The sequence below is a fragment of the Rhipicephalus microplus genome, chromosome 3 (genome assembly GCF_043290135.1).
Source record: "Rhipicephalus microplus isolate Deutch F79 chromosome 3, USDA_Rmic, whole genome shotgun sequence".
Lineage (NCBI taxonomy): Eukaryota > Metazoa > Arthropoda > Arachnida > Ixodida > Ixodidae > Rhipicephalus > Rhipicephalus microplus.
Window position 1 is genome coordinate 85,570,507 of NC_134702.1, and position 13,521 is coordinate 85,584,027.

A 13,521-nucleotide genomic window follows, 5' to 3' on the forward strand; every position below is an offset into this window, starting at 1 on the left:
ATTGGATTGTATTTTTTCACAAAAAAACATAGTAAGCAATTACTTTAATCTGAGGAATAATATTTATGAGTGCGTATCTAGGAATACAGGAATACCATTTCTTTCACAATTAGAAATTAGGCAAGTGTATAAATGAAAAATAAATGTTTTATTTAGCCTATTAAAGCAAACACATGTGCTATAAATCTTCTATATAAGAGTGCACACAAGAAAAGTGAGCACACAAAATGCATTAAATATATACGAGGGCGATCGGCCTTGCCATTGAAGAACAGTAAGCTGTCTCATTTATATAGCAAACACAAATAATTAACGATACATGTCAGCTCAAAATTTTAAAAAAGCTGGTATTATAGCCACCACGAAGAGCTCATCTAGTTTTAATGCCTAAGTTAGACTTTGGCGCTGGTTCGCACGCGCTACCTTGACGAACCACCTGAAAGACTGAACAATTTGGATGAATAGCACAGAAGAATGGAAAACCAAATATGAACTAAGGACCACAGCCACATATTGAGCATCCTGCAAATTAACAAAGTGCCCAGCTGCAAATGTTGTAAAGGTTTTTGAAAAAAAAAAAGTGAAAGGCGACCACCACTCCTGACCACTTAAAAAAAAAAAAGCTTCCGGAAGGAAGTCATCGATTGCACAAGCCCTTTGGCAAGAATATCGGTGCCAAATTAAAGAAAAAAAAACGACATTGTAGCTTTTGTTTTCTTTGCTACTGACAAAGTTGTGGTAGTAAAATTAGTGAAAGTAGAGTTTTTCCAGAATAATTTATTAGTCTGAACTGGTTGCTTTAGCGTTCTAAAGAAATCTGGATATAGCTATATTCGTCTGCGGCTGCCGTTTTAAAGCGTATTTGTGCTGAGAACCCAGTGAGCAATGAGCACACCTCTGGTTATAGTTTAGATGAGACAACATATGATGTTAGGCCAGTTAGGCTGGTTGAGGGGGGGGGGGCGACATCAACCTCTCATTCTTTTATTGCTACAGTGCCTAATTCTTCTGGAAGTGGCTGCGTTCCACGTTAAATCATAATTTTGTCATTCTAATTTTTTTTTTGCGGAAGCATAGGCTGTTTCGCGAAGTGATATTGGATTTGTTGCAAAGAAAAGGGGGGGGGGGGGGGATAGGTGATTCTTAAATGAAAAGAAGATAGAAGTGAGCCCCGTAGCTGTCTCTCAGGGGGAGGACACCTCACCAGTAGCTCACGAGGGATGGGGACAAGGAGCGATTAAAAAGGATAGTAATTATAGAAATAGATAGAGGAGCAAGAGGAGAGAGGGGCGCAGGGTCAGCCACACACAGAAGTAAGAAGAAGATAGGAAAGATGGACACGGTCGCAGAAGTTCGAGGACGGGGCACCACTCAGCAAGAGCTCTTGTCGGCATCAGGTGATGGCGTAGGGCGAGCCAGTCGGCCAGAGCTGCGCTGTCGTCGGAAATCGCGGGGGCACAACCGGTCGGCACGACATCCCAAAGAAAAATCCGAGCTAGAGTGGCGGTATCGCTTTGAAGGTGTCTACAATACCACGTAGCATTTTGGCGGTTTTTTGCCAGTAAACAGTGCTGTAGAACTTGTATAAGCTGTGTCCATTGAGGGGCGGATATACATACAAACATAATACTGGTTTAAGTGAGAGCAGAGCGCTGCGTCACACGACAAATTTCGTTCGTAATAAATTTCAAATTGAATACCGCGCTGGTATACGAAACTGAAGGATGTTTTCAACAATTAAGAATACATTTATTTTGAAATATACTAAAAAAACTAAAGTAAGAATCACAATTTTTAAAAACTTCAAACTTATTTAGGTTTTATCAGTTTTATCAAGTTTTATTGGCCTGCTTTAGATCATTTTTAATTAAACGCTTGGTGGATTTCAGCGAGTTGACATAAGCCAAGCCAACTTTGCATTTTTGCGCGATTTGTTTAGTTTTTTTTCCGTTCATCCGGTGTTGTGGTGGTGTGCGCCGTGTGTCTGGTGCCGCCGTGAAGTTTGCTCTCGCTCCTCTTCGTTTTGAAGGATTACACGCCCCCGATGAAGCAGATCGTGCAACGCCGCGCGCATCGCCGAAAGTTGCCGCGTCGTTGCCGCCTGTGACGTGACACAAGCTACGTTCACCGCCGATCGTCTTCGGTCATGGTTCGCCCCGTGTTGGTGCCTCGTTCGCTCGGTTTATGATTGGTTTCGATCATGTCAAAGCTACCGGACCACAACGATTGGGTCAGGAGCTTCTACGTAACGAATCCCACTCGGCACAAGAAGGGATACACAATCTACAAGGTTGTCTCTAAGGTAAGTGGATTGACCGCTAATCACCATACCACTTAATCGAATGCTCAACTGTAATCGTTATTAGGTTCGCGTATTTCCTTATGCAAAGCCTGTTTGGATAGCATTTACTAGGAGAACATTTGTGACGAATGATGCGCTCTATGACGTTCGCAGGTGTTTCCCAAGAACTCTGTGGAAGCGGCATCTCAGGTGAGCTGGCGCGCTCGTATTTCGGGCGCTCCTTCACGTCTAATCGCGTCATTCACGGCCGGTTACGTCTTGCTCCGCTAGGTCGTTGTATGGAAAAGGTACAGCGACTTCCGCAAGCTGTACAAGGCGCTCCTTCACCTTTACCAGGGCCTTCATCTGAAAGGAAACTTCCCGAAGTTCGCCAAGGCTAGCTATTTTGGTGAGTACAGCGCGTAGTTTCCGGCGATCGTGACCTCTTTTCGTGTGCCGCTGTTGACCATCAAAGTAGCGAAGCAACTTGATGGCTTGAAACGTGATTTGAATTCGCAAGTAGCTTTGGTGATTGCGGAGGACTGTTTACTGCTCAGGAGCGTGTTACGTAATTGGTGACGACTGCAGAAGTCGTTGTCACAGTAGGCATTACGTGCGCGCGCGCGTGTAATGCATAATCTAGTTTATTGCGCGAGTGGTCTAATTTTTGGGACCCTTCGTTTCAAAAGCTTTCTTTTTTTTCTAGCTTTTCTCCACTGCATTTTGTCGTAGCTGTTTGCGGAATATGCAAAGTGATTTGTTCCCAATGTGACGAATCTTACATATGTAAAGTTTCACGATCAATGCTTTTGAAAACTTGTTATACGAATGTTTACAGGTGTTAGTAATGTCCTAAATTTACATTGCATCTTTACTTTGTTCACGTAGTATATGGAAATTGTAATTAAAAATTGCTAATATATTTTATTAAGTTGCAACGGTTTACTTCTTAATTCCACTCTTTTTGTAACACTTACGCTCATAATTTACAAGTAGCATGCACAAACTCAGTTTCTAAATTTAAGCGCACCTGGCAAATCTTTGCTCCCGGCTACTGTAGAGTATATTTTCATTTTTATAATAGCGCATAAAAATAACACCTTTGTTTGGAAGCGTAGTGGGCCATTTGTCATACCAGCCTCATCCGTCTTATGACCTTGTCATCAGCTGTATTTATTCTCACTTCCAAGGTCGTTTCGACGAAGAAACGGTGGAGGAACGTCGCAAGGCTGCTCTCTGCCTTTTGGATTTTGCCGCTCAGTATCCCGTCCTTTTCAACAGCCAAGTGTTTGTGAAGTTTTTTGAGGTAAGTGTGCGCATACAGCCCGTGGTGTTGGTTGACTTCTCCCCCTGTGCCTCTCTTGTTATTTCACTTCTGTATGTTGTTGCGTGTTACTTGTTTTTCTCAATGTATGTTGTTCACAATTGCTATGACCTTTTTCATCAGTATTTTCTTCATGCCTCTGAAGCCTCGCTTCAGTTCTCCATGCACTAAGCTCATTAACGAGGTTCTGAACCATCACGTTTGTTGGTTTTCTTAGAATAGCAGCTGTTACACTCAACGACGTGGCCTGACTTAACTAAAGTTGCGCTCTTCTTAAACGTCCTGTTTTGTCTTTGTTTCATACCCCACGTATGAGCAATAAGGAAGCCTTGAATTCTTTAATGAAAAGTTTCAAGGAAATTGTCAACCTTAAGTTTAATTTATAAAGTGCTTCAAGCATTGCTGTTGTAGATGACAAGACTACAGGCAAGCGATAGCCGGAAGTATTTGCGTGACACTGGCCTACTCAGTTATCTGATAAGCTTGTGTTGCTGCTCTGACATGGTCTTGAACAATGGCTGTGTTTTTTTTTATCTGCATGTGTGATATTCTAGCTGCTCAAATTCCATTTGTCTTATGGAAAGCTTTGCACCCATGTGTGGAATATTACCACCATTTCGTATTTAGGTAAAAAAATAAATAATATATCACCATAAAATTGAAAAGCCTAAGCAAGGTGTTCCTCTAAATACACTACGACCTGTATTGTAAATAAATTGTTATTATTAAATTTGTGCTTTTTTCTATACACTGTTGAACCATTTCATTGCCTTAGCATGGTTGTGAGCTAGTTGGCAATCCAGTTGTAACACCTCCTATACTGTAAAAATGTGCTTCTGTGATGTCTGGTGGCAGGCAATTTTTCGTAATGCCACAGCTGTTTGGCAATGAATAGAGCAACTGTCAGCAACACAGAAAACATCTTTTATGATATTTAGGAATGTTATCAACAAAGGGTATATAAATATGCTTGGTAAGAGTTAGCATTGTTGCGCATTATTCTACTCGGGTATCATAGAATACACTCACTGTTTTATGTGTCTTGTTGATGAATGGGTAATTTTACTTTTCTTTGATATTTTCATTTTGAAAGAGAGCATATAGTTTAATTAAATGCATGTCATATGCAATCAAGTGTTCAAAGCTATGTGATATGATTTTAACACATAGTTAAGTGCTGTGAGAGAGCTAGGGGCTCTGTGATGTAAAAAAAAGTTCAGTGAGGCTTGCAAATATTAGTTATTGCATGCATATTGAAAACAACCACTAGAAAGGTCTGTACCACATAAGCTGCTTGTTTATCATGATTAAGGGTAAGAAGAGAATCAAAATCAAAGGGGTATAAAGTTACACTGCATATTACGGGCAAAAAAATTGATGAGTAAGGAGGGGCATTACATAAAATAAATTTACACTAATAGAAAGAAAGAGCAATATATATCTGCATGTAGATATCATTAATTGAATTAAATTAATTTCCCACCTTACAAACACAGATGGAGGGGTTGTAGGTAAAAGCTGCTTGACGAGTCTTCAAACTTAAAAAACAGGGTGGAGGCAGTTGTAGAAATTGTACAATTCAAAACATAAGAATAAAACACATATACAAGAATCACCAGAGAATACGCAAATCAACACTATGTACATATAAGCAAACGTAAACCGAAACAATGTTGTTTAAATACTTCTGTGCGAGTACAGGTGAACAAATTGTAATCAGTAAGAGCATAACTATTCAGTATAGACGGCAGATATAATCCAGTTTTGTCTACAGTCCACACTCGGTAATTCAAACTTGAAGGGATCTCTGAATTTTGTTTGAATTATCAGAAGTTCTCAGATATGTGAGTGTGCGTGAGGTGACACCATACATTATGATTAGGCATTGATTTTATCAGATTATCGAATTTTTTAAGTGTTTATAACAACACTATTCAACACTATTCAACCGCTCCCCCCATGTTTTATTCATGGGTTATGTAGAGTGAAGTACAGACAGGCTAATGCAGCAAAAACGGCAGGGATAATGGCACGCAGTCTCAAGCTATTCAACTTTGAAAATGCAAAATACAAAAAAAAATATCAGCTCTCAACTCCATTTTGCGGGGTCATTTGACCACATTTCACTCGCCCATGATGTCGGAAGGCTGCCCCAATGAAATAACCTGGAAGTGCCTATGTAGAGGAAGCTCGCATTGATGCTTTTTTTTGCCATTGTGCTTTTTGGCCAGTTAGTACAGATTGGCAGCTAATGTTACCATTTCAAAAACAAAAAAAAACATTTTTTATATATTATACACGGGTTATTTTTAATGGAGATATTGCACCAAGGCTCCAAAAACATGTCAGTAGCGGTCGCCTGAAGCACCGACGTTTGAAGGCTGATTTGGAAGGGTAGATTTTGTTTCGCGGTTATTCTTTCAACGCATGGCAATCACATGAGGTGCCCCACGAAAACAACGTTTTGGACCAGTCGTGCTTATGTAGCTCACATACATACTTATTAAGAGAATTTAAAAAAAATGTGGAACAAAGAAAGTCTCATGAGGGCTGTGGGCCGCAAAGTAACAGGCATGCAGCCCGTGCTCTGCCGATTTCAGACTCCTGCTGCAAAGGATTGATGTGTTGATTACACTACCATGTTCAGCAAGCTGTTCGGTTCTAGTAGCTACAGAGAAAGCTTAAGTGTTTGTTGGCTTGGTAGGAAATTTTTGTTCAAAAGTGGAACGTGACTGATCACACACAAAATAGATATTTGATTAGATACTAATTAAGTATAATTACAGAAAAAATTCACAAATTAAATACAGACTTATTTTTCTTTCTTTAGAATATCAAGTGCCTTGAAATAATGTGCAAATTCGACAAATACACGAGCAGTCCATCATGACTTGCACATTGAGGGGAAATACAAGTAATGAATAATGCTCGGCAAACACATTCTACAGAAATCCATTCACACTGCGGAACTCTAAAGCTTGGTTCTCAAGCACCAGGGCACTTCCTCTTTTTCTTTCATATTGATACGCAACCGCCGGCACAGCCTGTCTGGAAGAAAGAGAAAGACGACGTTGGTGGCTGGTTGTTGATGAACTGTCGCCATCTTGTTCGCCGAGCACAGTGCATCGTATTTAATTTATTAAATACGTTACCCGTAACATTATTGGTGGAGGTGGACGACTCCCGTACCTCGATGGAGACGCGCAGCGGTCGCAACACCGGGGACTCTTCGGCTACTTCCACTGCCAGTGCCTCATCCCCACCGGTCTCTCGATCCGAGTCAACAACCTACGTCACCCTGCCACCCCTGCGGGATCCTGGAACTTTCTCCGCTGACGGCACCATCGACGTTGACTCCTGGCTGCACCGGTACGAGCGAGTCAGTGCTACCCACCGCTGGGATCCGACGCTCATGCTGGCCAATGTTGTGTTCTACCTCGACGGCACGCCGCGGACATGGTTCGAAACCAACGAAGCCGAAATCACAAGTTGGGATCTTTTCAAATCGAAGATCCGTGATCTTTTCGGCGATTCATCTGGTCGTCAGCTCGCTGCCAAGAAGACTCTCGCCACTCGCGCCCAGACGTCTACTGAATCGTACGTGTCCTACATTCTTGACGTCTTGGCGCTTTGTAGCAAGGTCGATCAGCGCATGTCAGAAGAAGAAAAAGTTAACCATGTCCTCAAAGGGATTGCTGACGATGCCTTCAACCTGCTGGTTTTTAATAATGTCACGACCATCGACACGATCCTGACAGAATGCCACCGTCTAGAACAGGCTAAAGCCCGCCGCGTCACCCACGGCATCACGCGCCTGCCGAACACAGCTGCTACTTCCTCGTGCGATGACTCCGTCCGCCCAGTTCCCCGATGTGACAACCTCACCCGCATCATTCGTCGTGAGGTCGAGGCAGCCCAACCAGTAGCTACTCCGTTTCCAGCGCCTGATCCTTCACCGACCACTATCTCACTGATACAAGCCGTCGTTCGTCAAGAATTATCGAACGTCGGCCTACACCCCATTCAACCAGTCTACTCTGCCGAGCCTTTTTATCGTCGTCCATCCGCTCCTCGATATGGTTCCAACTACTCTCGACAGCGCAATTTGTCCGAATGGCGTACACTGGACGACAAGCCCATATGCTTTAACTGCCGACGTGTCGGTCATATTGCTCGCCACTGCCGCAATCACTGGGCTCCGCCGGCACGCTATGGGCCTCCTACCCAAGCCACTTCTGACCACCAGTCGTCCTCAACATTTGATTTTGGTTCCCCTATGCTGACCACATCCTCTGATCCTGCCGCACCTCTGACGAGACCTCGCTACGCCCGCTCGCCATCCCCTGCTCGCCGTCAATCTCGTTCGCCCCCACAACGCCGTCCTGCCTCTCCGACCTATTCGCAGCGCCCCCGACCGGAAAACTAGGCAGTGCAGCTTTTGGAGGTGAAGCTGCATTGACGACGACCTCTGCAAGAAATCCTCGTGTGACATTACCGACCACCCGGAATCTGTTGAACGTTACTTTAGACAATGTACCTGTGCGCGCATTGATCGATACTGGCGCGCATGTGTCCATAATGAGTGCTGCTCTTCGTCGCCGCCTAAAGAAAGTTGTCACACCCGCCTTGAACCGAGCCGTTCGAGTCGCCGACGGGGGAACTGCCGCAATTATCGGCATGTGCTCTGCCCGTGTGACTATCGCCGGTAGAAGCACTGTTGTTCTTTTCACCGTTATAGAAAACTGTCCTCATGAAGTAATTCTAGGCATGGATTTTCTCACCGCTCACTCGGCCCTTATAGATTGTTCAGCCGGCTGTCTTGACCTTGAAATGCCTCTACTTTCTGATCTGACCAACCCACCCCAAAGTCGCCTTTGCTGCATTGATTTCGCACGCCTTCCGCCTAACTGTGTCACACATATCGACCTCTTCTCTACACCACCTGTACCTGACGGTGAATACATGGTGGCACCAATTCATGCCGTGATGCTTACGCATGGCGTCGCTGTTCCGCACACCATTTTGACAATCGTTCAAAACCGCACATGCCTTCCTATTGTCAATTTCGCCCTCACAGCCCAAATTCTTCCACAAGGTATCTCCCTGGCCGAAATTACTGCTCTACAAGACCATACGGTTGAACCCTTCAGAGTGGATGATTGCTGCACCTCAGACAATGAACCAACTCTATCATGTTCATCGGGCGTCGACGTTGACCACATGGTACCATCAGATCTCGCTCCTGATCAAGCGGAAGCCCTTCGTCACGTCCTGGAGTCCTATAGTGACATTTTCGACTTCGCCAGCACGGCTTTAAGCCGAACGAGTGTTGTTACTCATCGCATCAATACTGGTGACGCGAGTCCCATTCACCGACGTCCATACCGTGTTTCCGCGTCCGAGCGCACCGTCATACAACGGGAAGTCGAAAAGATGCTTGCAAAAGACATAATCGAACCCTCTTGTAGCCCCTGGGCTTCTCCTGTCGTCCTGATCAGAAAGAAGGATGGAACATGGCGCTTTTGTGTAGATTATAGGCATCTCAACAAAATTACAAAGAAAGATGTTTATCCGTTGCCTAGAATCGACGATGCCTTAGACTGCCTTTACGGTGCTACGTATTTTTCCACTATCGACCTTCGATCTGGCTATTGGCAGATCGCTGTGGATAAGATGGACCGTGAGAAGACCGCATTCGTCACTCCTGACGGACTTTATCACTTCAAAGTTATGCCCTTTGGTCTCTGTAATGCGCCGGCCACATTTGAAAGAATGATGGACTCGTTGCTCCAAGGGTTTAAATGGTCAACCTGCTTATGTTATTTAGACGACGTTATCGTTTTCTCGCCCACATTCGACTCCCATCTCAAGCGTTTATCGGCGATTCTTGAAGTTTTTCGTCGAGCCGGACTTCAACTGAACTCGTCGAAATGCCACTTTGCTCGTCGTCAAATAACCGTACTTGGCCACATCGTCGATGCCGCAGGAGTCCGCCCGGATCCCGAGAAAATTCGCGCCGTCACGGACTTTCCTGTTCCGAAGTCAACAAAGGACGTTCGCAGTTTTGTGGGCTTGTGCTCCTACTTTCGACGGTTTGTTAAGGACTTCGCCATCATTGCACGCCCACTCACAAACCTCCTGAAGAAGGACACCCCGTTTTTCTGGGGCGCTGATCAAGCCTCATCTTTTTCCCAGCTCACGACGCTCCTTACAACACCGCCGATTTTAGCCCATTTCGATCCATCAGCTCCAACCGAGGTTCGCACTGACGCTAGTGGGCATGGCATCGGAGCAATGCTAATGCAACATCAACGCGGACATGACCGTGTTATAGCATATGCAAGCCGCCTGCTATCTACAGCCGAGCGCAACTATTCAATCACGGAACGTGAGTGTCTCGCTCTCGTGTGGGCAGTCGCCAAGTTTTGCCCATACTTATACGGGCGTCCATTCCGGGTAGTTACCGACCATCACGCGCTCTGCTGGCTGGCCTCACTCAAGGATCCCACAGGACGCCTCGCTCGTTGGTCCCTACGATTACAAGAATACACGTTCACCGTAACGTACAAAACAGGGCGGTCACACCAAGATGATGATTGCTTATCACGCTACCCTGTGGAAGAGGCTGCCCATACTGACACCTTTCCAGACCTTCTGTCTGTGATGCAGCTACTCAACCTTGGCCACGAACAACGCCTGGATGCTTCCCTGCGAACCATCATTGGCAAGCTTGAGTCAAGGCCTCGCGACGCATCTCTGCAAATGTTCCTGGTAAAAGACGGCATCCTGTATCGCCGTAACCTCGATCCATATGGCCACGACTTGCTCCCCGTCATACCAGCACATCTTCGTGCGACTGTTCTCAACCAACTTCATGACGCTCCTTTGGCGGGCCACTTGGGCGTCTCTCGTACATACGACCGTGTACGTCGTCGTTTCTTTTGGCCTGGTCTTGCCCGCTCTGTTCGACGCTACGTCGCCGCTTGTGAACCCTGCCAGCGCCGCAAAAAGCCATCTTCGCTACCAGCTGGATTCCTTCAGCCGATCGACATTCCCTTTGAACCTTTTTTTCGAGTTGGCCTCGACCTGCTTGGCCCATTCCCAATCTCCAGCTCGGGCAACAAATGGATCGCTGTCGCCACTGACTATGCGACACGGTACGCTATCACACGAGCACTTCCGACGAGTTGCGCAACCGATGTGGCGGACTTTCTGGTATATGATATTATTTTAGTACACGGAGCTCCACGCCAACTTCTCACTGACCGGGGCCGCACCTTCCTATCAGCTGTCGTTGAAGAAATCCTGCGCTCTTGCTCTGCCAAGCACAAGTTTGCCACTTCGTACCATCCGCAAACGAACGGTCTTACGGAGCGCCTCAACCGCACCATAACCGACATGCTTTCTAAATACGTAGCGGCCGACCACCAGGACTGGGACGTTCATTTGCCATTTGTGACGTTCGCATATAATTCGTCACGTCACGACACTGCCGGCTATTCACCATTCTATCTTCTATACGGCCGAGAACCCGCCCTACCATTTGACACCTTGCTGCCCTCGGTCACGGAGTATGCCGGCGAAGCCATCGCGCGAGCCGACCACGCACGCCAACTCGCCCGCAGCCGCCTGCAGGCTTCACAGGAGCACCAAAGACGGCTCTACGATTCCCATCATCGAAACGTGCACTTTTCACCGGGTTCCCTTGTCCTCCTCTGGTCCCCCACTCGGCGTGTAGGGCTTTCTGAAAAACTGCTGTCACGCTACACTGGACCATACCGCGTCGTTCGCCAGGTGACTGACGTTACATACGAGATCGTTCCAGCCGATTCAACGTCATCATCGTCACCTTCAAGTGACATCGTGCACATAGCCCGACTCAAGCCCTATAACCCTCCTTCTACCGCATCCGAGTTGCTCAAGCACCGAGACGGTGCTTCTACCGCCGGGGGGTTATGATACGCAACCGCCGGCACAGCCTGTCTGGAAGAAAGAGAAAGACGACGTTGGTGGCTGGTTGTTGATGAACTGTCGCCATCTTGTTCGCCGAGCACAGTGCATCGTATTTAATTTATTAAATACGTTACCCGTAACATTATCATGAATTTCTCGTGTGATTATGCCTTCAGCTATGTTTTTGTAATGTGACCGTTGAACGCTGTGCATTGTCCATGTTTCGACACCTGTGTCTTCATAATTTCATGTTCATGTAAGTGTAAATTTTTTCTGACACTTGAGATCTGGTAACACTGTGTGGATGTCATGCATGGGGTTCCCTTCAAACAGAACAGCCAAGAATGCCACGATGAAGCTGAAGGGGAGATGTCGGGGCTGAGTCCACCCTTGCTCGCACCGCCGTCCAAATCCAACGATTCCTCGTCCAATCAACGGTGAGCATAGAAATTGGAGAACTGCTTGTTCCAGCTTACCCTTGTTCTAGCTTCTAGACACATTCGCATAAATGAGTGTCCATGTGACTGTCGTACATTTCGTAGTCCAAAGTTCCAGCTGACGCAAAAAAAGGGGGAATAATATTTGTTGGTGCTTTGTTTACATGCCGTGAAAAGTAAACGAAAAGATTTTATACATCACTATAACCGAGGCAAAGTATAAACAAGAAGGCTAAATAATTTAGAAAGAAAGCTTCATAAAGAAGCTTTTACAGGCTTCGATGAGCGATCAGTGAGAGGCCTCTTGATGCCTAGTGCTAGCAAACAATAATGTTGGCTAGCTGTTGGCTGGTGTCGGCTAGTGCTTCTTGTGCACGGCGTAAGCAGCCATTGCCTTGTACACATGGCACTATTGAGCAGATTTGCTGTAATAGGTGGATAGCAAAGCGGCGCGTTGTCTGCTATCGTACTTTCGGTTAGAGGCATATCGCATCGGGAAGGAAACACATGCAGTTCTGCAATGCGTTCGTTGCCGCTTGTCCAGTGTTTGTATTCTTGAAATATTTTGTGGCGATTGAATACACAGTGTTTAGCGCTTTAACAAAACGAAGCGAGCAGGGAAAATGGGTGAACACGAGGAACGATGAGAGGGGAGTTTCAAGCATGTTTATGCTTTGAAACACGCAGTAATTTTTCGCAGAATTGTCTCGATTTAGTATTTTCAACCACAAATGGTGGCCACTTTAAAATTACTCGCATATATATGAACGCATGCTGCCAAATGTCAACGTGCGTTAGCAACGCAAGTACGCCTACTCGGCTCGATCAAGTATACTGATACAATATATTTGCACAGCATATTTTACGTCTCCTACCGTGTGTCATATTTATAGAAACAGCTGAGCACGTAAAAGGCCCGTGGAACAAAATGACCACTCAGCTAAAGGTATCAGAGGATGTAAAACGATCGGAGTCTATTTCAAAGCAACAGGTTGCGTGGTGCAACGTCTCCATTGTGTCAGACTTACAAGCGTGAGGTTCCGATAGGCTGTGTTGTACTCCGATTCATATCTTTAAAAGCTATCCTTCACAAAATGTATGTTTAGCATGCATTGAAACACAATGTTCGGATGTGTGAGGGAATAAAATCTCAGGTAATGAGAGATTAGGAGGCAGAAAGAAGGCCACAAAACTGCAAGCACATTTGATTTTTAGAGTAAGAAACAGTATACTGTTGCCATTCACTATTTTGAACCAGAGATGGCACGTTTGTAACACAAAATAAATAATTCTACGAGTGAGCAGCATGAAAAGAAATGGATGGATATTTCGTGACACTATGAAGTAATGGATGGATGGAAACAACTGTATTGTTTTTGGGGTGGAAACATTTGTATGTAAGCAAATATGCATGAAAACACCCTTTGCTGCAAAACAATGTGCATGTGTTCAAAGGTGTACCATCATCACTACAGTAGACTCTCAGTAAACGGAACCTGAAGGGACTGGTAAAGTATGTTTCATTT

At 45.3% G+C, this 13,521-nt stretch overlaps 1 protein-coding gene across 1 annotated transcript in view; it reads left to right on the plus strand.

Moving 5' to 3' along the window:
- The first annotated feature begins 2,054 nt into the window (after positions 1–2,054).
- Positions 2,055–13,521, plus strand: part of LOC119172756 (ribosomal protein S6 kinase-like 1) — a 34,420-nt gene continuing 22,953 nt past the window's right edge. Inside the window, exons 1-5 of the mRNA XM_037423905.2 lie at positions 2,055–2,302; positions 2,456–2,491; positions 2,573–2,690; positions 3,472–3,587; positions 11,892–11,995. Coding sequence (XP_037279802.2) covers positions 2,201–2,302; positions 2,456–2,491; positions 2,573–2,690; positions 3,472–3,587; positions 11,892–11,995 — 476 coding nt within the window. The 5' untranslated portion in view covers positions 2,055–2,200. The remainder of the gene's footprint in view (positions 2,303–2,455; positions 2,492–2,572; positions 2,691–3,471; positions 3,588–11,891; positions 11,996–13,521) is intronic.